The sequence below is a fragment of the Aedes aegypti genome, chromosome 2, assembly GCF_002204515.2.
Source record: "Aedes aegypti strain LVP_AGWG chromosome 2, AaegL5.0 Primary Assembly, whole genome shotgun sequence".
NCBI lineage: Eukaryota > Metazoa > Arthropoda > Insecta > Diptera > Culicidae > Aedes > Aedes aegypti.
The window spans coordinates 137,756,216-137,779,018 of NC_035108.1; the positions used below are offsets into that span (position 1 = coordinate 137,756,216).

Consider the following 22,803-nt stretch of genomic DNA (forward strand, 5'->3'; position numbering starts at 1 on the left):
CTGAGATTACCCTTCACGCCATTTTGGTTTTGAAGAAACACGGTAAAGAGGAAACCAAAAAACAATAATGGTTTCTCAAAATTTGTCCAAACATGGCGACCGTAATACAAGCCTTATATTCCCCCTAAACCAACCTTTGAATGATAAAAAGAAAAATAAAACAACGCCCCGGTGTCAGGCCGGGAGGCAACACTTTACTCTGAAGTGGGCACTGCTTGTATGCCTGCTTGCTTGCATCCATCGTTGTCATGCCACTGCAATTCCGCCAAGTGCTTCCTCGCCCGGGTTGTGGTGTTGTACGGATTCTATGGACTTTCCGAGAAAAAAAAAATGAAAACGACGAACAAAAGTGAGAAAATGCAACGTAATCCTTCCAAGTCCTTGTGTCTCCGGTTGTTGCAAGTTCTCCCCCTCGTAACTTTTTTGCATACTCTATACGGCATACGGGGTTTGGGGTGGGTGTATTCATATGCTCCATACTGTGTGACGGTCCCAGTGTATGTGCAGTGCACGTGTGCAAAGGCTGAATGGGACAAAAATAAAGTCTAAAGAAGTTTAAAAAAGTGGAAAAAAATGGAAGAGGTCCAACCGGCCGCCATTACCATCACCTACTCGATGCACATAGGAGTTATTGGGCAAAACTCCTGGCCATGAGTGGAAAATTGTTTTTGATGATAACAGTAAAACAGATTTTTTTACTGTAACACACAAAGCTCGGTGTCCGCAATCTCAACAGCTGAACAGTTGGGTAAAATAAAACAGTATAATTCCGTCGGAATTTTGCGGATTCTCGTGAATTTTTACCGAATACTGAAAAAAATTACCGTACTCCGTAAATTTATTTTACCGAACTGTTCAGCTGTTGAGATTTCATAAGAATCCGTAAAATAATTAAAGTGTGCCCAGTTGCTTGAGCCTCGAATGCTCATCCCAGGACATTTTGACTATATAATTGGATCATTTACTCCTATATGCGATGGTTGAAAAAGGAGTGCTAACCAAACCGGGATGGGGCTCGGAGGGAGATGCTACATGTTTTTACACCATTTAATTTACAGCCTGATTTTTCGCAGTTTAGCACACGTTTCCCGGTTTCGTTCGTCCACCCTCTTGCTGTTGGTATGGTTTTCATGTTGTGTACAATTTGCTAACCACCATGGCCACCATCATCACCGCCACCACCACCAGCAGCAACTCCACCAACAATAAGAACAACAACTTCGAATGTGGCTTTGTGCAACCCTACTTTGCATGCACTTCCCTTACCGCGCAATCAAGAGTAGGGACTTATGCTCCGCCCCACGGCTCATTGGAGTGGTTGTTTGTTTCGGAGGTTTTGTTTTTGGCCTCATCATCACCATCATCATCATTTGCGCCCCTTCATGTTTTACTGGGCCATCAAATGTACGGAGAGCTCTGATATTTCGCACATTTTAAGGAGATTAATTTCGTACATGTGGCTGTTAAGGGATACGTGTTTTCTAGGAACACTACAAAGATGTAGGAGCAAGGATTACACGACAGTTGCGGCAAGTTGCATCATCTGGGAAGCGTTAAAACGCTTTTTGTGCAAAATGGTCTCACATTGATTTAAGGTAACAAACAGAACTACGGTAAACTATGATGTTATAGCTACCAGATCCATTGAGTTAATGACAAGTATTTCTAAGAACTTTGTGGTAAAATTTTGAGGATTTTCTATAACTATATCTAAAAGAATACTGAAGTAGTCCTTCGAAGAATTACCCTAAGGGATTATAAAATAATACATTCGAAAATTTCGGTATGAATTTATTCAAAAACATGCAGTTTACCTGCTGTTCATTTTCCTGCCAATGCCAGTGCCTTATAGGTAATTATAGTTTCTCAAAAGATTTTTTGTGGATCCTTACCATTCTGAACTTATGATGAAATCTGGACTGATTTGAGTTAAGTTCTTTGGTAGAAACCTGGTTTAAATTGGACTTCAATGATTCATCAAAAACACAGCGTAACAAAAATGACATTTTTGCGTGTCTCAAGAACCAAATTATGTGTCTCTAGTAGATTTGGAGCCGTTGAATCTGATGCCGTTCTCAGAAATGCCCCAGCACGTCACAATTTTTAGCTACAGGTCGCCAAAGTAGTATAAAACACTGGTTTTAGTAATGTTTACATGAAATTTGAAGTATGATTACTCAAACTTTTTTGCGATCCAATACAGTAAACATGCAAAACAGGACTTCAACTTTCATTTCAGATATAATTTGGTTGAAATTGCACGATAAAATTTAGTCTAAATCGATTTTTTCAACATGTTTGCAGTCTCCATACAAAACTCTTTGTTTATCTTATATGGCAAAATGCAATACTTTCCTAAAACACCAAAAACCAACTTTTGAGCATCGATAGTATTATGAACTTTGTTGATAAGTATTGTTATACACATAAAGTTTGAATTCTGTGGCATATTCAGCGAATAAATTTCCTTACAAGCTGGCAAACTTGCATGCAAGTTGGCTGAAATAGTCAAATTTTGCATTTTCAACAGCCAATATCTCAAAAACTAGACGTGCTGTGATATTTTTGAAAACGGCAATGGATTCAGCAACCCTTAATTAAGTAAATAACGGTATTTTGATGCTTGAGACAAAAACGTGTTCCGCAGTGAAATAATTTAGGATCGCGTAATTATTATTACTTTTTTTTTTTCAATCAACCATCAGGATAATAATTGTGGTAAAGTCATTGAACAAGAATATGATTTCCCAACCGGTGGACCCCCGACGATTCTGTGACAACTACTTAGGGGGTCAACGAAGGTATATTTACGGCTTAGTCCTGGTCAAGATTTAAGTGACAAATTAATCGATGCCCTGGTAGATCTTCTTCTTATTATTATTGGTCTTACATCCCTACTGAAACAAAGCCTTATTATCAGCTTAGTGTTTTTTACAGTTAGCACTTCCACAGTTATTAATTGAAAGCTTTCTTTGCCAAAGGTGCCATTTTCGCATTCCTATATCTTGTGGCAGGAACAAACAAAGTACAAACTCTATGCCCAAGGGAGTCAAGGATATTTCTATTACGGAAAGATCCTGAACGGACACTTTCAGCATGGCTTTGCATTGAAGCCGCGGATTCTTTCCACTCGGCAAAGGAAACTCCCTGGCAGATATCAACAGGAATTCATAAATTTGAAATTATTTTGTGTTTCCACTGAAACCATTCATCAAATCCTCTCGAACCTTTCATAAAGAATTTTTGTGAGATTTTCTTCTAAGGTAGTAGGATTGTAGTATTGTCATCGGTAGGTTTGCTAGGGCTCTTGGCGGATATCTGACAAGCTATTCATAAAATTTCTGAATATTTTTCTAATAAATTCACTGCAAAAAAATCGGCTCCTGAGAAGTCCAAAGTTCTTAACAATTTCATAGTAGCTTCCAGATAGGGATGCTCATGTTAAAATGTCTTTGAATATTTTTTAGCTAGATTTTCTCGTTATTCTGCCGCATATATTTGGAGGTACCTGATGACTTTTTATTAATATTGTGATTTTTTTTTTGAGATTGCAGCATCTTCAATGAACTCCTGGATTTTTTTTTTTTTTTTGTTGGGAGCTTCTTAAGTAAGAACCAATTATATTCCCAGTACAATTGATTCACTTCGGAAAAGGATTGTCTGTAAGCCACTTCGCTCATATTTGGCAATAACACTGCGGAACACGTTTTTGTCTCCAGCACCAAAATACCGCTATTCACTTAATTAAGAGTTGCTGAATCCATTGCCGTTTTCAGAAATATCATAGCACGTCTAGTTTCTGAGATATTGACTGTTGAAAATGCAAAAAATGACTATTTCAGCCAACTTGCATGCAAGTTTGCCAGCTTGTAAGGTAATATATTGGTTTGATTTGCCACAGATTTCAAACTTTATGTATATAACAATAATTATCATCAAAGTTTGTATTAATTTCGATACGGAAAAGCTATTTTTTGATGGATTAGAGAATTGTTGTATTTTGCCATATAGAAGAAACGAAGAATTTTGTATGGAGACTGCAAGCATGTATGATAAATTGTACTTTAAATTTCATATAAACATTAATAAAACCAGTGTTTTATACAACTTTGGCGACCTGTAGCTAAAAATTGTGACGTGCTGGAACATTTCTGAGAATGGCACCAGATTTAGCAACCCCAAATCTACTAGAGACACATAATTTGATCCTTGAGACACGCAAAAATGTCATTTTTGTTACGCTGTGTAATAGGGAAATTATGGGCATAATGGACACGTTAAGCAAATGTTCGTTTTTAGACAATTTAATGGCAATGTTTTTAATTTACCCTCAGCCAGTCTTCAAGTTTGATGTTAGTACGACGTGCTACATTCATTCATGGTATTATAAATCACATCATATGTCTGAAACGCGAGATAGAAAATTGGGTCGAAAACAAGGCTGGTAAAAATGTATCGGGCGAAATGAACACTTGCGTGAAAATTAGTAATTCCAATGTATTAAATGACTGTCAATTGTTCCGATATGCAATAGGACTCTCACTCAATCATAATTGCTAAAAAGAACTTTTATGGGTTCGTTACTTTGCTCAAAAATTAGATTTTTTCAAGGCCTTGCTTAAAAGCCAATTTGGAACTAAGAAAAACTTAAAATCAAATTTCAACGGCAAATTGAAGCAAAAAATTAACTGTTATACCATCAAACATTTCAAATGGAATACAGAATTCATGCAGTGTATAAACTTTTGATGACGTATGCATATTCTCAGATATTGAGGGGGTGTCCATTTCGCCCCGTGTGTTCATTATGCCCCTAATCTTCCTATGCCCCGCATATAAGTGCATATTTCTGACGGGTTCAGACACTTTGACCAACAAAATCCATGATGAAGTCAATCAATAAGGTGCTTAAGTTGTTGAGTCCCTTTTCCGGTTCATGGAATGATACACGCTAAAATGCTGACCATAATCCAAAATCCTGACCAAAATAAGCATTATCTGTGGTAGATTACAAACGTAATTTCTAGGTGTGCCTGTCTAATGTATCTAGTTGAACATTCTATGATCATCGATAGCACATATTTTTTATCCGCGAGATTCTTTCCAAAAGTTTGTGAACTACTGAATAAAAGCATGAGAGTTGTTGAAAGTTTCGTACCACGATTCGGAATGGTTTTTATTATTGTCTATATTAAAGAGACTTTCAGCCCTTGGCTTGATTCGGAATGGTGTCATTTTAACGGACGGATCTGAAATTAAAGGAAGGTTGAAGCTGCACTACGGAGATCACTTCAATGGATGACACAGGCGCAGAAGATCGGTGTTTAGGCAGACTGAACTAATTGTTTTCTAATGATTTCAGGAAAATTTATTCAAGCCATCCTTAACGACAAAATATTTTCATTATTTGCTGTAATGCTGGCTGGATAGACTCATATGCCTAATCTACCAGAATGGGCATAGACTGGAGTGTGTGAATTACAGCGTGATTACCTTGCTGAAGTCGACGTGAAATACTGTCGCGCATTGTGCTTAACAGACTGAAACCGCTCGAGGAGTGCTTGGTCGACGAATACCAAGATGGTTTTCGTGAGGGCCACTCGACAACGGACCTTGCGAATAACTTTAGATAAATTCTGGGAGCATAATTTCAAACTCAACATCTGTTTATTGATTTCAAGGCAACCCACGGTAAAGTGAAAGCAAATGAGCTGTAGCAGATAATGTCTGAACATGGTTTTCCGGCGAAACTAATAAGGCTGAACGTTGGATGATTTTAAATCAAGTGCACAGATTGTGACGGATTGATGCTATGAGGAGATCTGGCGTACAGAGAAACGGGACTATCATCACACAGACGCACATGCTCCTTGGCTTAGCGGGCGATATCCACCTTATTGAAACCTATCGCAGGTCAGTGGAGAAGGCCTTCGTGCCTTTGAAGAGGGAGACAGCTAAGATGGGCCCCTCAATTCGATTAGGTGTGTTGCTAGCTGTAGGGAATGTGATCAACATGTCCGATGATGAGCTTCTTGAAGAGTTGAAGGAACAAGGAGAAAAGGAGGTCAGGAGAATCACCAAGAAAAATGGAAAATCACGAGAAAATAGGCCGTTGATCGTACTAACCTGCCAAGACACAACCGAACGGAAGTAAATGAGTTCGGTTACATTCGATGTCGGACACGTCCTTTCTATCCAAGCCCAATGCAGTGCTTTAACTGCTGGCTGTTTGGACAGCTATGCTGCCAGGCCAAATCGGCCACATGTCGCACTTGTTCTGGGAATGATCCGATTTCCGAAAACGAAGAATGCAAGTCTGAACAGTTTTTGCAAAACTTGCGACAGCAATGATCACAGGATATCAAGCCGTTCCTATCCTTTGTAGCAGTGTGAGAACACCGTTCAGCGAATAAAGGTCGACCAAGGAATCTCGTATCCAGCAGCCCACCGAATTGTAGAACAAAACCGTGGTGGAAAATCTTTCGTTAACGTTGTAGGGCCTCCTCTCAATGATTCCCTGCATGTGACGAACGAAAGGATCGATCAGCTAACAGCTGTCCTGGCTTCAAAGGAAGCCGAAATTGCCGATCTTCGCGCAACCCTTGTAACTCGCGAAACCCCCCTCCGGCGGTTATCAATCACGAAATAGAATCTCTTAAAACTATCGTCGCCAACCAAGCAAGACAAATCCAACTGCTTACGGACCAAACATCCGTCTTTCTCAATACTGTCATGCCTGCTGCCAACATCTCCGCTTCATCAACCTCACATGGCTCCAGGTCGTCGGGGCGCTGGTGAACTGGAAGCCTTGTCCCAACCTGAATCGCCGAGTCACGTACGAGTAAGCAACCATCCAAGCACCCAACCCCAGCAACCTTTCCAGTTCGAATAATATAATTGGGCAATTATCGCCCCTCGCAACTGTTTTTTTCCCGCCGTCGGGACATCTCCGCACTCGGTAGAATCAACTTCCGGTCCTGCTACATGTGGAACTCTGTCTTGTCCGGCATCCGATGACGAGATCGTAGTACCTGGTTTAACATGTTTTTCCGCCGTTGAGCCATCTTTAACTATGATGGGTTCACCCCTCGGGCCATTCAATGGCGATGCTCTGGCAAATTCGTACTCCGTTACCACCCACTAGCAATCTTCATTCGCGAATAGAAGCTACTCCATTCCGACATTGCTAAAATCAGCTAAGTTCTGCCTACAGTGGAACATGAACGGTTTCTTGAACAACCTAGCGGATCTTGAACTTCTGGTGAACAACGAATCTCCTTGGATCCTGGCACTCCAGGAAGTGATCGATCCCTCAGTGGCAAATACGTGTGGACTTTGAAACGAGAAGGTATCATTCGCCGTTCTGTCGCCCTTGGGGTTCCAAAGCCGATCCCGTTCACCATCCTGAATATCAACTCTCAACCAGAGATGCATTTTGAACGCTCATGTTCTGTGAGCGTTCACAAATGTTCCTTTGATTGCTCTCGTGTTCATGTTCAGTTTTTGAACAAACACAAGGATTACTAGACTGATCGCGATTTCGTGTTCCCCAAATTGTTTGACAAGCTCGCATTTGGCCTTACAGTCGCACGATTCCTCTCTACCCAAGAATCTACCCCCTTTTGTACCCTGATTTTAGTATAGCGTGGATCTGTTGATTATTGTATGCACTTATTGAGGCAACTGAAACTTGGGATGAATGATCAAAAATTATACATATAGACAATAGAGATAGAAAACTATAGAGGACGAATGTCGCTGCTGTTCCCTTTGTTCTCACTCAGAAACCTGTCGGGTATAGAAGTGTCAAACTGCATACTTTTTCGCGTTGACATTTATAGCCTCCGCCAGCAAAAGATGTTTCTGCAGCGACGCCAGCGACATTCTTGCTCTATAGTTTATTACCTCTATTATATAGATAGAAGAACACGCGAATATAGAAACTTGCCCAGTATTTTCGTTCTTTGGCAGAACGATTCGGAAAACCTAAAGACGGTGTTGTTAGATCCGGCGTGGATCGTGAAATCGCAGGGGTAGTAGCAATATTCAAAAGCTTGTTGAGCTGCTGTCGCAAACAGAGTCAATCAATATTGTGGATGTGCATCATTTGTTGCGCAATAAATTTAAAATCTTCTGGCAGTTAATTCAACGGGCAATGTAAAAAGACAAGCTTTGAAAATACAATGCATGTTTATTTATGAATAAGTCAAAATTATCTGCAGACCGGTATTCTATTTTACGCTTGAGGGAATGCGAAATGATCAATCAGATAATCCTGCTCACATCAGAATATGGGTCTAAAAGAAATGTTTTGAGGACCGCCCTGGCTTATTAGTACGACCTAGAAAAATAATTAGATTAATTAATAGCTATTCACTTGTTAAATACAGTTTTTAACTTGACACGTATAAAACTACTATGAATTGTAATGCTTCTGCTTTTGCATCCTATTTCTATCTGCCATATATTGAGGAGAATTACGAATGACGGTAATGGTTGCCACGCGATGATCAGAGTCCTGTGATCAAACAAGCAATTTGTTTGAACTTGAACACAGCTCTCGTGAGCACAAGTTTTGAACAGAACATGAACAGAACGCGTTCAAATGCAGTCTCAACTACCAGTTGTCAGAGCAAAGCTTCAGGGAAGTATTACAATATATGTAGCCTGCGTGTACCTACCATACGGAAACATCCATGACCTACATGGAATGGTAGAGAGTTTCATCCGTCAGCTTCCAGAACCAAGAATGATTGTCGGAGAGCTTAACGCTCACCATCCGGCCTGGGGCGGGTCCCGCTCCGACGCAAGAGGCATTATGTTGCTTGATCTCTTCAAAGATAGTGACTCTTAATGACGGCTCCCCAACATTTTTCAATGGCTACTACTCAGCTGCAATTGACGTTTCAATAGCAACTCAGTCAAAGGTCCAGCATTTCCACTGGAATGTCAATTCGAATCCATGTGGAAGCGACCATCATCCTTTGCAAATCTCAGTAGCCGCCGAGGCTCCTGCCACAACCAGACGACCCCGCTGGTTATATGACCAAGCTGATTGGGCCGCCTATAACAAAAAAATCTGCGCATCTATCCGTAACCATCAACCAAGTGGCATATCCATCTTCTCCGCTATCCTCGCTATCCGCTATCGCTCCGGCTGAAAGGCACTCCATTGGTGCTCATCTGAGATCAAGAAAATCATCGAAGCTCGCAGAAAGGCCCTCCGAGCTGTCAAGAGATTGGAACTCGAGCATCCAAACCGAGCAGCGGCTTTTGACAGATATCGATTTAAGCGCAACGAAAAGCCATTTGTGATGCTAAAAGAGTTTGTTAGGAAAATTTTCTCGACAGCATCAATGCTTCTCAAACAACAGCTGACCTTTGGGCCAAGGTCAACGCCCTTAGCGGCAAACGATCCGTCGCCCCGCCTACTCTCGTTATTGACGCCAATAAAACAGCGGGCCCGACCGTTATTGCGAACGGCCTAGACAAATACTTTGCCATCCTCGCTGCCTTCGATAAATATGACCTGGGATTGCCTGCGAACAACTCTCAGCTTCCCTTCAACCTACCTTTTTCAGCAGGAAAACTTCAGCATGCCTTGAGCCGAAGTAATGGCAAATCCGCCGGCCCCGATGACATCGGCTACCCTATGCTAAAGAAACTGGAGGGACCAGGGAAGCTCATTTTGCTGGAACAGATTAAAAATCTATGGCTGAGTGACTCCTACTAGAGATGGTCGAGTCTCGGGTTTTCAATCCCGAAACCAGACCCGAACCCGAACCCGACGGGTTCGGGTCGGTTCGGGTTTTGAAAATTCGGGTTTGAAGGCTATAAAATTATCTGGTACGGGTCGGGTTCGGGCTTGAAAAAAGTCAGGTTGAGTCGGGTTTGGGTCGGGTTTGGTGAGAATGGTTCACAAAGTATCAACTTGAAAACTTCCCTTTGTATCAAAAACGATGAATTTATCATTTTTTAGAACTCGGGTTCTATTCGGGTTTTTCTTAGAAAACTTTTTCGGGTTTCGGGTCGGGTTCGGGTTTGAGTAGCGAAAATTTTCGGATTCCGGTCGGGCCCGGGATTGAAGGAATAAAATAAGTCGGGTACGGGTCGGGTTCGGGTTTGAAAAATGTGAAACCCGACGATCTCTAACTCCTACCCGATAGAGTGGCGAGAGAGTTTCGTTGTTTCGATACCTAAGCCCGGAAATCTGTTACGAGAACCAACAAGATATCGTTCAATTGCTCTCACTTGTTGCCTTTCGAAGGTAGTAGAGCGAATGATGAACCGCCAGCTAACACACCATTTACAGCAACACCGTCTACTCGAGCACCGGCAGCACGCTTTCCGGTCTGAGTATGGCATGAACAACTACTTTGCAACTCTCAGTGAAGTCCTGCAATAGGCAACTGGACATCTCAAAAGTGCTCAACCGGACTTGAACACCATTTGTTAAAGCCAGTCAGCTGGGGCATAACCGGTCACATTCTGCACTTTATAAAGAACTTCCTTACCAACCAATCCCTTAGGGTTTTTATAGGGGATGCCAAGCTCACCACCTTCAATGAAGAAACCGACATAGGTACCACAGGGATCCGTCATATCGGTAACTTTATTTGTGGTCATGATGGACGGCGTATTCGATGACCTGTCAACAGGAGTACAGATTTTCGTCTATGCGGACGGTATAGTTATCGAAGTATCTGGACCGACAATTGTAGCCACACGCAGAAAAGCACAAGCAGCCGTATCTCGTTTGTCCAAATGGGCTGCCTCCGTAGGTTTCACCATGTTGGCATCCAAATGTATTCGATGCCACATACATATGTCCATTTGGGCATTATGTTAGTGGGCCTCCGATCGTAATCAACAACTAAACCATCCCTCATCGTAAGACAGCAAACATCCTTGGGGTCACTTTCGACCACGACCTATCCTTCAAAGCCCACTGTGAAGCAGTCAGAGCCAACTGTCGTAGCAGCCTGAACCTAATAAACCTAATAACCGCACCGCAGTAACAACTGAGTTATTCGATTCCCTGTCGCCGCTGCTCTTATTGATAAATAGTCGACTACAGTCGCCTCTCCACATCTCGATATCGAAGGGACCATCGAGATAGGGAGAGATCGAGACGAAGAACAAATTTTTAAAGAATACTAGATTGAAAAACACTCCGTTGCCAAGAAAATAATACACAAACAAACGTCAGTTTGCGCTCCTAATTTGTTTTGAATCCCAAAACTTTGGTCTAGTAACCTTCGATATTGGTCATATCGACATACGGAGAGAAAATTGAGAACGAAAAATCAACAGAAACACATCGAGATATGGAGATATCGAGATAAGGAGGATATCGAGTTATGGAGAGTGAAAATGTATGCAGACTGAAGGGACTTATGAAATCATCGACATACGGAGAGATATCGAGATGTAGAACATCGAGATGTGGAGAGTCGACTGTATTTGACGGTCTAGAAACCACATTCTTGGCGATGAACAGACTGACACACTGTCTCCCATCTATAACCGCTACGTGCGAATAGTTTCAGGTCTCCTCCCATCTACCCCGGCCGACGTAGCCTGCGCCGAAGCCGGCCTTCTGCCTTTCCGTTACTTAATTACTGTGCCGCTTTGCATGAAGGCGGCCGCCTTCGCAGAGAAGACTGCTGGTAATGCTAGAATCCGCCTCCTAGAAGGGTTCGCCAAGGTTCACTGGTACGGCGAGCGTGACTGGCACCGCTCATCACTTAAATTTGACAGTAGAATAAAAGACAACTTCAGGGCAGGAGACTCGTCAACGCGGCTACGACAATCCGTCGCTGAAGTCTTGCGGACAGACTATGCAGCACATCAGCGGCGCTATACCAACCAGACATGCATCATCCGATGTCACCATCATGTGGGTTCCAGGGCACTGTGCCATTCCGGGGAATAGCACCTAGCCGGATCCGGCTACTCCAGCCGCTGGTATACAACAACGGTTTCGCGGGCCGATATTCGACGTTCGGTAAAATCAACAGTGCGCCGAGAATGGCAGACGGAGTGGACTATCTCATGAGGAGCCTACGTACGAAAAACGAAGGGAAGCGTTGTTGCTCGGACGGACCTTAATCTCCAGGTTAAGAACTGGTTATACAAAGGTTTTCCACAACCTAGGGGGACACCTTTCCAGTGGGTCTCCGAGGTTTGCAGTACAGTCACCCCACAGTTATGGATAGCACACAGATATGGATCAGAGTTGAATTAAAACGGGAATATCATCATCAAATGGAATTGTAATTACGTAGATAACATTTTCTATATGTGAACCATAAATCGGTACAGCATCGCAATCAATTATAATGTGCTTATGCATAGTTTTTCCGTGCGTAGGAAATAAAATGTCAACCGTATTCCCAGAAGTGTTGATTCACAACTGTGGGGCAATGAAAACCATACCACAGTTATGAATCAATGATAAGATGATTCCGAAACAAACGCCAAAACGTATGCTTTCACTAGCACACCATTCGTTTGCCACGCAGATAAATTGCTGTTATAGTGTTCTGATCCATAATATGAGTCGATTTGATCCATAATAAGGAGCCTCCTCATTCACTGATCCACATCTGTGGGGTGGACATCGTTTGGAATTTCTATCGAAATCGACACTTTTTCGTAAATAATCGGGTATTTCGAGATTTATTCTCAAACACAAATACATTCTGCAGTGCTAAGTAGGTAATTTTGTTTTGTACAGCGTCAGAATGTTTTTTAATCCTATTTTGTTTAGGAAAATGACCCTTAGCTGATCCATAACTGTGGGGTGACTGTACAATCAATACTGTCGAGCACGTATTTTGCATATGCCCGCTGTACGAAAATTCGAGATAGATGCACGGAATTCCAGGCAGCATCCGAGACGCCCATCAAGACGACCTATTCTCGATAGCATCATTGATATCCTTCGTCAAAGGCGCTGGATTATATTTTAAGATTTAAGCGTTAGGCAACCGGATCTAATGCTTTAGTTACTTCGCTATATATTAGTTTGAGTTCCTCGGATTCTGCTTGTTCTAATTTTTAAACCATGTGTGATAGTTCTTTAGTTATTCTCATAAGTTTTCATGTTATTTTGATTTTGTTGCTTTTATCTTTCAATTGTCTATGTGATAAACTCTTGCAAATAACTCTGTGAAGATCCTAGATTTAAGCTAAAATACTTTGTAGCTGTTTTTCAGACGAGCCCATCTGGCTTGATCTGTTTATCGGACCGGGGATGAACCTGCCTACGGCAGAAAATCCCTGAATACAAAAAAAAGCGAGGATAGGCCCGACCTGGGAGGGAGAAACCGATACAAAATGTATGTACGTCATAGTGAGCCGAGATTCTGCTGTCACGAAATGTCACTGTGAGCCCAGATCTTAAAGAATGGACTAACATGAAAAAAGCGCGTATTTGAAAAAAAACATATTTTTGCATTTCAACAAACTTGACAACAATCGGTTGAAAATCAATTCCTTAACACCCAAAAGCAATGCCGCTATAGCACCTTTTTATTTGATCGAATATAAAGTATTGAAACACGCATCTTTTTACTCTTTTCCAATCAAAATTAAAATTAAATGCACATAAAGCTATGGCCCTTTTTCCAAGTTTGTCCAGAAATATCGAAGGTACACAACAAAAGAACACTAGCGATTTTTCCCAAGCCTGTCTTAATTGTCGTTGGTAAGCGGAAGTTATCTTGCAATTTGGAAAAGTGTAGTTCAATATTTCGCGTGTAGTATCTGTGCCTCCCTCCCAGGGCCCGACCAACAATTCTACAAAAACGAAGTAGGTACATTGTTGCAGGTATATGTAGAGGTAGACCTAGTGGTATTGGTACTGAGGTAGTGTTTGATGGGGATGTGTTTGATGATTGTTGAAGGGTTGGTTTAACTTGAAACATGGGACAATGCCGCGAAGGGAAAAGATGTGTTGCGGCTGCGTATAGGGCTTTTTGCGGACATCTTAATCAGCTTAGGATTCGTAACTTACAAACGGAAATATGTATGAAACATTGATTTTTCCTACGGCTCTCTAGGGGAACAAAGCGTGGACGTTGAAAGAGGCAGACCGGAAAGCTTTTGGTGTTTTTGAGCGTAAAGTGCTGCAGACAATACTTGGTGGGAAACTGGAAAATTATCATGTGTATAAAGATGAATAACATTAAGCGTGTGAAATACAGAAGACTTCAAACGACTGATCACTAGGCCGTCCCTTATTTTTCGAAAATGCGAAATATTATAAGTTCGTCATTGTAAAGTGCTCGTTCTGGTAAGAAAAAAATCAGGTAAAAATTTGAAGTCCGTACGTGGACGCTAAGTAGTCCCCTGTGCGCGAAATCGAGCTCGCTGCTCTAGTGTACGCAACAGTGAGTACGAAAAGTCGGAGTAACAAATTGATAAACAGCATAGAATTTTAAGTAAAATAATATTTTCTATTGTGGATATCTTCATAACACTGCACGCTGACATAAAATTCAGAACTCAAATATTACGTAACGCAACAGGGGGAAGGAGGGTGTCTTCCGTAGTTTTACGATCCATACAAAAATTTTGAATTTTTCATACAAAAGCTGTAGCTGTAGGGATTTGAATTCTAAACTTGTAACCAACTCAGTTATTGGGTCACCAAGTGGCTCGGTAGCTTAGTTGGTAAAGCGCTCGTCCAGCATACAAGAGTCCTGGGTTCAAATCCCAGCCGAGCACGTGGATTTTTTTCATAATTTCACCCATAATTTGTCCATCTTTACCACGCGTAATGAGTTAATTAATTTAATAACCATGCGGATTGTATTACCAAACAGCTCAATATAAGCGTCAATTTATATAAAAAAGCTGTTACGTGGGGGAGGGAGGGGGTCTTAAATTGCGTCACGTAATATTTGAATCATCCCAAAGTAAACAAACTTCTATGCTGATTATCAACATAGAAGGACGCAGGACAATTTGTTACTGGTTGCTTTTCGCATTCATGCAGCGTGTACTAGAGCAGCGAGCACAATTTGGCGCACGGGGGTCATCTACACCTAATAGGGGAAGTGGTGGTAAAATGAACAGGGATGGTAAAATGAACACCGTGCCTTTTACCGAGAAAAAACAAATTTCGATTATTTTTTATCACGCACGGACGATTTAGAGCATATATTTGAGTGTACGAGTTGACACGTAGGTCAAAGTTGACCAGTTCTGTGAAAATATAAACGAAAACAAAGATTTCAGAAAACCACGTTTGAAAATTAGAATTGACGTAACTTTTAGCTCGGAAGACTTTATGTTTTTCAGTGAGGTGAATATCGTTATGATATGATGTCAAATCTGATACCTTTATAATTCTTTTTGAATGGGTTACAATCATTAATGGATGTATTTTCGGTGGGGCAATGAAAATTTTCAGAAAAATTGGGTTTGTTCACGTTTTTTTGCATGGTGTTCGTTTTACCACCAAACGCTGTTCATTTTACCCACATAGTGTAGGTAAAATGAACATTTGCATCGCTTCTGAATAGCGATGAAAATATGTGAAAATTTAGCTATTTTAGACTGAACCCACGTCGCTGCTATAGATTACATCCCTATTTTTGATGTTGTGCGATAGAACTATACAAATTTATCGTTTTTACATACAAAGGTATCGACCGTGATAATTTTATTTTGAATTTGTTTATCGGCATATCGGTCTATTTTGCTCGAAGTAAGAGGGAGCATGGAGAAGAAAGCAATGAATACTAGATGGATAGGGAACGGCGAGAGAAATTGGATTAGATGTTGAAGAAGGCATACCATATGAAACAGTATTACTTGAAACGTCACTTCCTTGTGGCTGACGTCCCCTATGGGAACGGCTTGGGTGTGTTTTGAGAATGACACTACCAAGACAGCCAAGGCTGGCGTGGGCTTCGTGGCCTTGCGGTTAGCGGCGTCAGTCGTCTAGGCGTATTGTGCCACGGGGTGTGGGTTCGATTCCGCTCCAGTCGGTGAAAACTTTTCGTCAAACGAAAAATTCATCACTACTGGGTGTTTCGTGTTGTCCGTTGCCTTATGTTAGTGATCGTTCAGTCTGTGCAGCCTATGTGCTGAAGACGGTGTAAATTGTCTTTTAGAAACAAGATGATTTCCTTAAGGTGTTCATTTTACAACCCCTTCCCCTACCTTTAGGGTCGTTGGGGGACTACTTAGCGTCCACGTACGGACTTCAAAATTTTACTTGATTTTATCCTTTCCAAAACGAGCACTTTACAATGACGAACTTATAACATTTCGCATTTTCGAAAAATAAGGGACGGCCTACAGGTAACTTAGTGCGAACGTCGGAAGAAAAAAATGCGAAAACAATATTCAACAGGGAACCAGATAGATCAAAGATGTAGGCGACTTCGTGGAAGACCACGAATGTACTGGATGTACGCAGTGGATGATGACCTGGCGACCCTAATCGTTCGGGACAACTGGAGAAGTATCGCCCAGGACCGAAAAAGATGGAGCTATACGCCCGGCAATGGCGTGACACTACGCATCAGCCAACAAGGTACAAGGTTGAATTAGAGGGGTTAACATAAAGGTTTTTAATGTACTTAAATTTCTAAGCACAGTGTCCTGTGTGAATAAAAACATTAGGTGTTGAAATTCCTAACCGTTGAATTTCGCATAACAACACTCAGCTTTAGAATTTGGTCAAGCTATAGTACAAGACACGAACAGCTTTCAATGTAAACTGACGGAAAACATTAACAAATGGGCAAATGACCCACTTTCTACCATAAGCAATAAATTGATAACTGAATAAAAATAATAGAACAATGAAATAGAGACCGTAACACAAAGCGAACGTATTGAATCTACAACAAAGTATCACAATACTACGAATAAGTCATTTCACTGCCATTCGCCACATATATTTATAAATGATATCAAATCGGGGATACGATTCCAGTTAATGGGTTTATAATGATTCCTTACGAGTTTTTAATTCTCTTGCAAGTTTTATGAGCTACAAGAGGCAAACTTTCCGTCCAACGTGAAAGCAAATGCACGTCTCACATCAGAAGACAATGCATCAACCCTTTATCAGTCCATTCCTAGCATCGAAGACTAAGATCCATGTACTTTCTGTACATCAACACAAATGCCCCATAACAGAAACAGGCCACATTTAGGAAATCAGATTCAATGCTCTCATACAACCTTCCAGGAACATGAAAATCGACGTTGTTAGGGGAAGCATTGTTTTACATTCGACTCGACAAGGACCGAAACCTGTAATTCGTCCGCATTTGGAAATGCAACTTCAACATCGCATCGCAGCACTATAAGCAGCTTTCAATACATCCTCCCCTTTTCCAGTTCGAAAAATCTATTTCCCCGAAATGATTCCTGTCATGCTGGTTGCAACCAACCCTCCATTTACTGCCATCGATTTTCCCCGTTTTTAAGGGCTCTGTCACCGTTGTTCTTTGTTCCGTTAGTTAAGAAAATGTGACACGTGCCACTATTGCCTGCTGCTGTCGATCAGTAGAAATTAATTTTAATAGAAATCAGCTTTCGAATGGAAGTAGAACAATCATTTCCTTTTTTACCGATGCCAATTCCGAGTGCAAAAATCCTATTTGAGTGTCGTGATTCTTTCGAAGAAAATTGTACTTCAGTGAACCATTCGACAGGATGATTTTGGTTGAGAAATTAAGCGTACATTGTGCAATTGAAATTATGAGGAAATTGAACCTAACACTTAAAATGTTATCTGATTTTTCTCTTGTAGTGAAGTTTTATCCAAATTTAATTCAAACCGGATAAAGCAGGCACAAAGTGGCAGCACGTGTTTCTACTGTAAGTATGTGAAAGATCTTGAATTTGATTAGTAACGTAACGTATTTACTTTGGTTTGGCATCCAGTCTCAAGAAATCAAAGGAAAACAGTGACTGGATGCCAAACCAAAGTAAAGAAAACTATTAACAGTCGATAAATCAAGGTAACGTATTTAGTTATAACGCGAAATTCGACCAGAAATAATTTTGAAATGAAATTCAAAATTATGGTTAACACAATACTAATAGAGGCTTAAGCAGGTTTACCCAAATTGGAATGATAGTGTTGCCTAACACAGAGCACTTGGATATATTAGAAATAAATGTAATGTTTGAAATAATACTAATGAAGGAATTTTAAAAAAATGTTTATGATAGGTAACTGTCATAAATGTTCGAACAGCTGAGCAACTGCTCCACACGCTGTTCCATGGTATTTTCCATCATTTTTTCTTGAACTTCAATGTAATTTACATTCCTCCATAATCAATGAAGCAGCTTAAAACTTACCCCTATGGTGCCGCAGGTGGTGCTGTCCATTGCTGCTTCCTCCACAGCACGGTTGTTCGTAGTAAAAGTTCCAGGTATTCTCATAATCGGATCGCACTCCAGTGAGCAGGAGCAACAGTAGCAGCAGGACCGAAACCGAACCCAGTGCCACTGATTCGACGGCCAATGCCAGTGGTTTCCCTGGCCTCGATATACTCATGCTTCCGGCCAAGGTATTTCACCGGTGCCGAGACGCCTTCTCCGATCCCCAGCTGCCCCTCTATTGGTCACTTGGCAGCAACGCCGGCAGCAGGAGGCAAATAACTTGCAAATTTCAACGAAAATATTCAATTTCCGATAGGAATTCCCCGAAGATTCATAAATTCACCGCTATTGCCGATTTGGGTTCATGCATACAATACAGGAACTCGGTGGGTGGAATCGAAACTAAAACAAAAAACAAACTTCCCACCAAGGAATAATTTACATACTTTTCTGACGGTTCATTCTTTTCCCCGTCGCAGTCGGCCTCGGTTTTTGCAAATTTAATATTTTCCGCTTTTTCCGGTTATCCTTTTACACGCGCACACACACAGACACACTTTCATAGGCTGAGCCAATTTATAATTGATATCCCCCAATCGATACACGGAAAGGACTTTATTCAATATAGCACACGCACGCACTCTGCTGCAGCTCCTCCCCCTTATGCATTATTTGATGGCGGCAGAATAAATATGCATGGAACTCGATTCGCAAAACCCAGACGCGGTGCTGCTATTTATGTATGAGGAACTTTTCCGATAATTTTTTCGCTTTTTTTCTCCAACTCGGCTCTCCATGCAATGATGCACAAACCGTTGTCGTTCCGAGTTGCCTATTGTTGCAGCAAGACTTTTTGAATGCAAAACCATAAGCGTGTAAATGACAAATATGAGACGGCTCGCTGCGAATTATGTTGGATTGTGGATTTTTTTCTCGTGGCTTCACTGATGCAATGATTTTTGTGAAGCTTAATAGTCTGTTGATTGGAACCTGTAAAGACAGTAAGCGGCTACATTATACAGAAATTGTGATGGTTTATGGTGTCCTTTGTCTCAACGATGAAGTTAGCATTCACAGGATTCGAAAGAGAGTAATCGGTTGAAAAGGTAATGTTCGGCATGGTTTACAGTTTTTCTATGTACCGTCAACTATGTATACTCCAACTGAGAATTTGCCTCCTTCTCAACATAGTGTTCTCATACAATTAATTTTTTCACCATACTTTTATTACTAAAACAAAAATTGTAAACTTTCACAACATAATCTGCCTTTCTACGCATATTTGTCCCATGGTCCATAAGGTTTACATAGAACATGGGACAAGTAGGCGTAGAAGGGCAGTAATCCCGTAATAAGCAAAGGTAAGCTTTGATTTATGTGTAGTAACTACTAGTAAGTTCATTAAAATAAATTTGTTTTACATGATTTTAATTCTTGAAAAAAATCTTTTTTTTTAATTTAATTGTGGAAGCGTTGTAAAGTTGAAATTTTACATTAATTTCAACGAAAACACAATTTTATTGAAAATCGTAGAAATCCTGGGATACCGGGACTTCCCGGGACAAGCGAAATTGTCAAAAAACTGATACTCTAATCACCACCATCTTCGACTGGGGCTAAATTAAACAGAAGTTTTAGTGTTTTGTTCAGTTAAACTGACATTGAATGGGTTCATCGAAAACACGAAAGTGTACATACTTCAGTACCATAAATTATAACTTTTTGATTAGAAACTCGTTTGTTAATAATTTAATGAATAAGCATTTGTCAGTTTGTATATCTTAATAAACTCTCTATGTGAAGAAGGGGTGCGTGTCTGCTTAAAGATCAAGGTACCAGCAAATTTGAGGAACGTGACGTGGGATCGTCCATTATCAAGAGTTTATCAAATTGTTAGCCTCTTTAGTTTTTTTCCTTCTTCGTCGATGGAGATTCCGAAATTCACAAAAGATTGCCAAGTTTTGCTGGACCTCTTTCCTTACCCTTCAAAGCAGGACCTAGTTTATGACTGTTTGCTATAATCTGAGAAATATTACCGAGTTTGACAGCCAAAAATAATGTTCAAAGCATGACGAGGTCAATAGTCTTATCAAATAAAATAAACACGACCATGTCACTTGCCGTTGCCCAACAATTCTCAAGATAATTCCCAGGTTCATACCTTATTATAAAGAATATGCCTATAACATTCGTATCTATAATTCTATGAAGCCATGTTATATAAGCAAAAGGAGAGGTCTCTGCAATTCTCTTAAGTACATATTCAATTAATCAAGCTTTCCAGTTGCGGCTAGGACGTGGCCAGAGCAATTCTAAACTGTTAAAGGTTGCTCCAATCTTGTCCAACATTCAATGATTAGTTTGAAAACTCTAATTTATTAGCGGATAGAAAGGGGTTAAGCCTTATTGAATGGTATATGACTTGGCACCTACCATGTATCGTAGGTGCTCAACACTAACATAATGCCGAAAATTCAACTCTGAGGCTACTAAAATATATTCTAAGCTATTAAAAAAAATATTTTTTTTTTTAATTCGACAAAGTGCTTGAGCTTCAAAAGCATCAAAACTCTTTAAAATAAACAATTTTTTTATGCAACAATTTCCCAGATATCATAAAAACAATTTTCATCGATTATTTTGGGAAACTGTTTAAAATTTAGAGGGAATTGATATTAACATATTTATTTGGTTAAAAGTACATCCTGACGGAAATACTTATATAGTGTAGAGTTGCTTATCTAGCCGCCACGTCATATTACAAGCACAATAGGGAAAAATGCGTTATTTTCAGAAGACTTCTCGAAGCATAATTAAAATCATACAATTTGGCAACACTGCTGTAATGAAATCGAATAAATTTTCCATGTATTATTTTTATAATATGTAGTTTTAAAACTACCGATTAAAATGTTTGAAGATAAATGCTTTCAAACTGCATGCGTACATTGAAAGCAATGAGATTTTACAATAAAACGACCAAAAAGGGAAGTTATAAACCAAAGAATGCGGATAAACTTTACGATTTTGCTCTTCACAATACACAAATAGTTTCTTTAGTTATCTTAACAAATTTTGGGCACGCTTTTCAATTTACTTTTTTGCTGGTAGTTAAAGGATGGTATTACAGCAAATTTGGCCATAAATAGATAAATCAGTACAGTGACCTAGTGTCAGAGAGAGTTTGGATTTTGTTCCGAATAATTCGATCGCACTATATTCAGAGAGTGTAACAGTTCGTGAACCAAACAGTTCATGGCACATCACATTTGGACAGCCCTATGAATGTTGATATTCAATCCCTCGCATGGTACGAGACGAGAGAGCGTTCAAGAGCATTAACTCTCATAGACGACAACTAGTGATCCTTTATATGAGAGATAAGCGGAAGTAAAACGGAATGATTTGGCGACAACCGAGCAGTGCTGAGTTTACTCGGCGTCAAGAATAATATTGTAACACGAACATGACTTCCTCATTGCTAAAAAGTGTATTTTGTTACGTTGTAGATTTTTGAACTACATTTCCAAATTAATAAACAGCAGAAAAAATCAACAACTAAATATCTAATTAACAAAAATTAAAAAAAAGTAAAATATTTCATATATTTTGCTCTATGCAAAAAAACTTTTACCGAAATAACTTCAAGCGGATTACATTACTCATCAAGAAAGGTTCAAAACAAACATAACGCTTGTTTGTCTGACAGCTCTCGCTGCTCGATTGGCTCACACTTTGACAGAAATGTCTGCTTTCGTGAATCTCTCTTATAAAGCGACAACGATATCGCGCAATTCGAGATATTTAGTTTTGGTAAAAAAAGGAACTTCCTTGGTTTCTGATTATGAAGCTCTAAGCAACTTAATTATAACCTATTGATTCATATAATATCCTTTTTGCCACAAACATTGTAAAGAATTCACATTCACTTATGTTTCTTTATCAGAACAAGAGAATGTCAGCGAATGCAACACGAGGTGGCACACAGTGATCGGCACTAAAGTCATGCATGTTGTGTGAATTCGGGCGCATTCGAGGGATAAAATTATGTCATACTTTTCCCGTCATATTGATTGGACGCAAATTTACAAGGATGACGCATTTCAAAGTTCTAATACTACGAAATTTACGTAATTTAATTTTTTACTGTGCGTATTTTGCTTTACACGAAATTTACGTCAAGTGTTCCACTAACGGTGAGCTTTACCCGTAACCCGGATAGATTACCTTTTCGTGGTGTGTTATGGGGTAAAGATCTACCAGTGAATCCTAGTCTTGACTGCTTCAAACGAAGTGAACAGGATGTTATAGTAATCAGAGGAACACTTATTAGCCCATTTTAAATCTTGTTGATAGCGACAAGTCCCGATTTTCCCAGTTGCCGAAAATGATTTTGAGACAAGGAAGAAAATGAGTCGAATACAACAATTTGTTTTCTAA

General features: G+C 40.2%; 1 protein-coding gene across 3 annotated transcripts in view; it reads right to left on the reverse strand.

Moving 5' to 3' along the window:
• Positions 1 to 22,803, reverse strand: part of LOC5567324 (semaphorin-2A) — a 418,406-nt gene that overhangs the window by 270,095 nt on the left and 125,508 nt on the right. Inside the window, exon 2 of one of the 3 annotated variants that reach the window (XM_021842535.1) lies at positions 18,340 to 19,353. The exons of the other annotated variants lie outside the window; for them this stretch is intronic. Coding sequence (XP_021698227.1) covers positions 18,340 to 18,538 — 199 coding nt within the window. The 5' untranslated portion in view covers positions 18,539 to 19,353. The remainder of the gene's footprint in view (positions 1 to 18,339; positions 19,354 to 22,803) is intronic. 3 annotated transcript variants of the gene reach the window in all.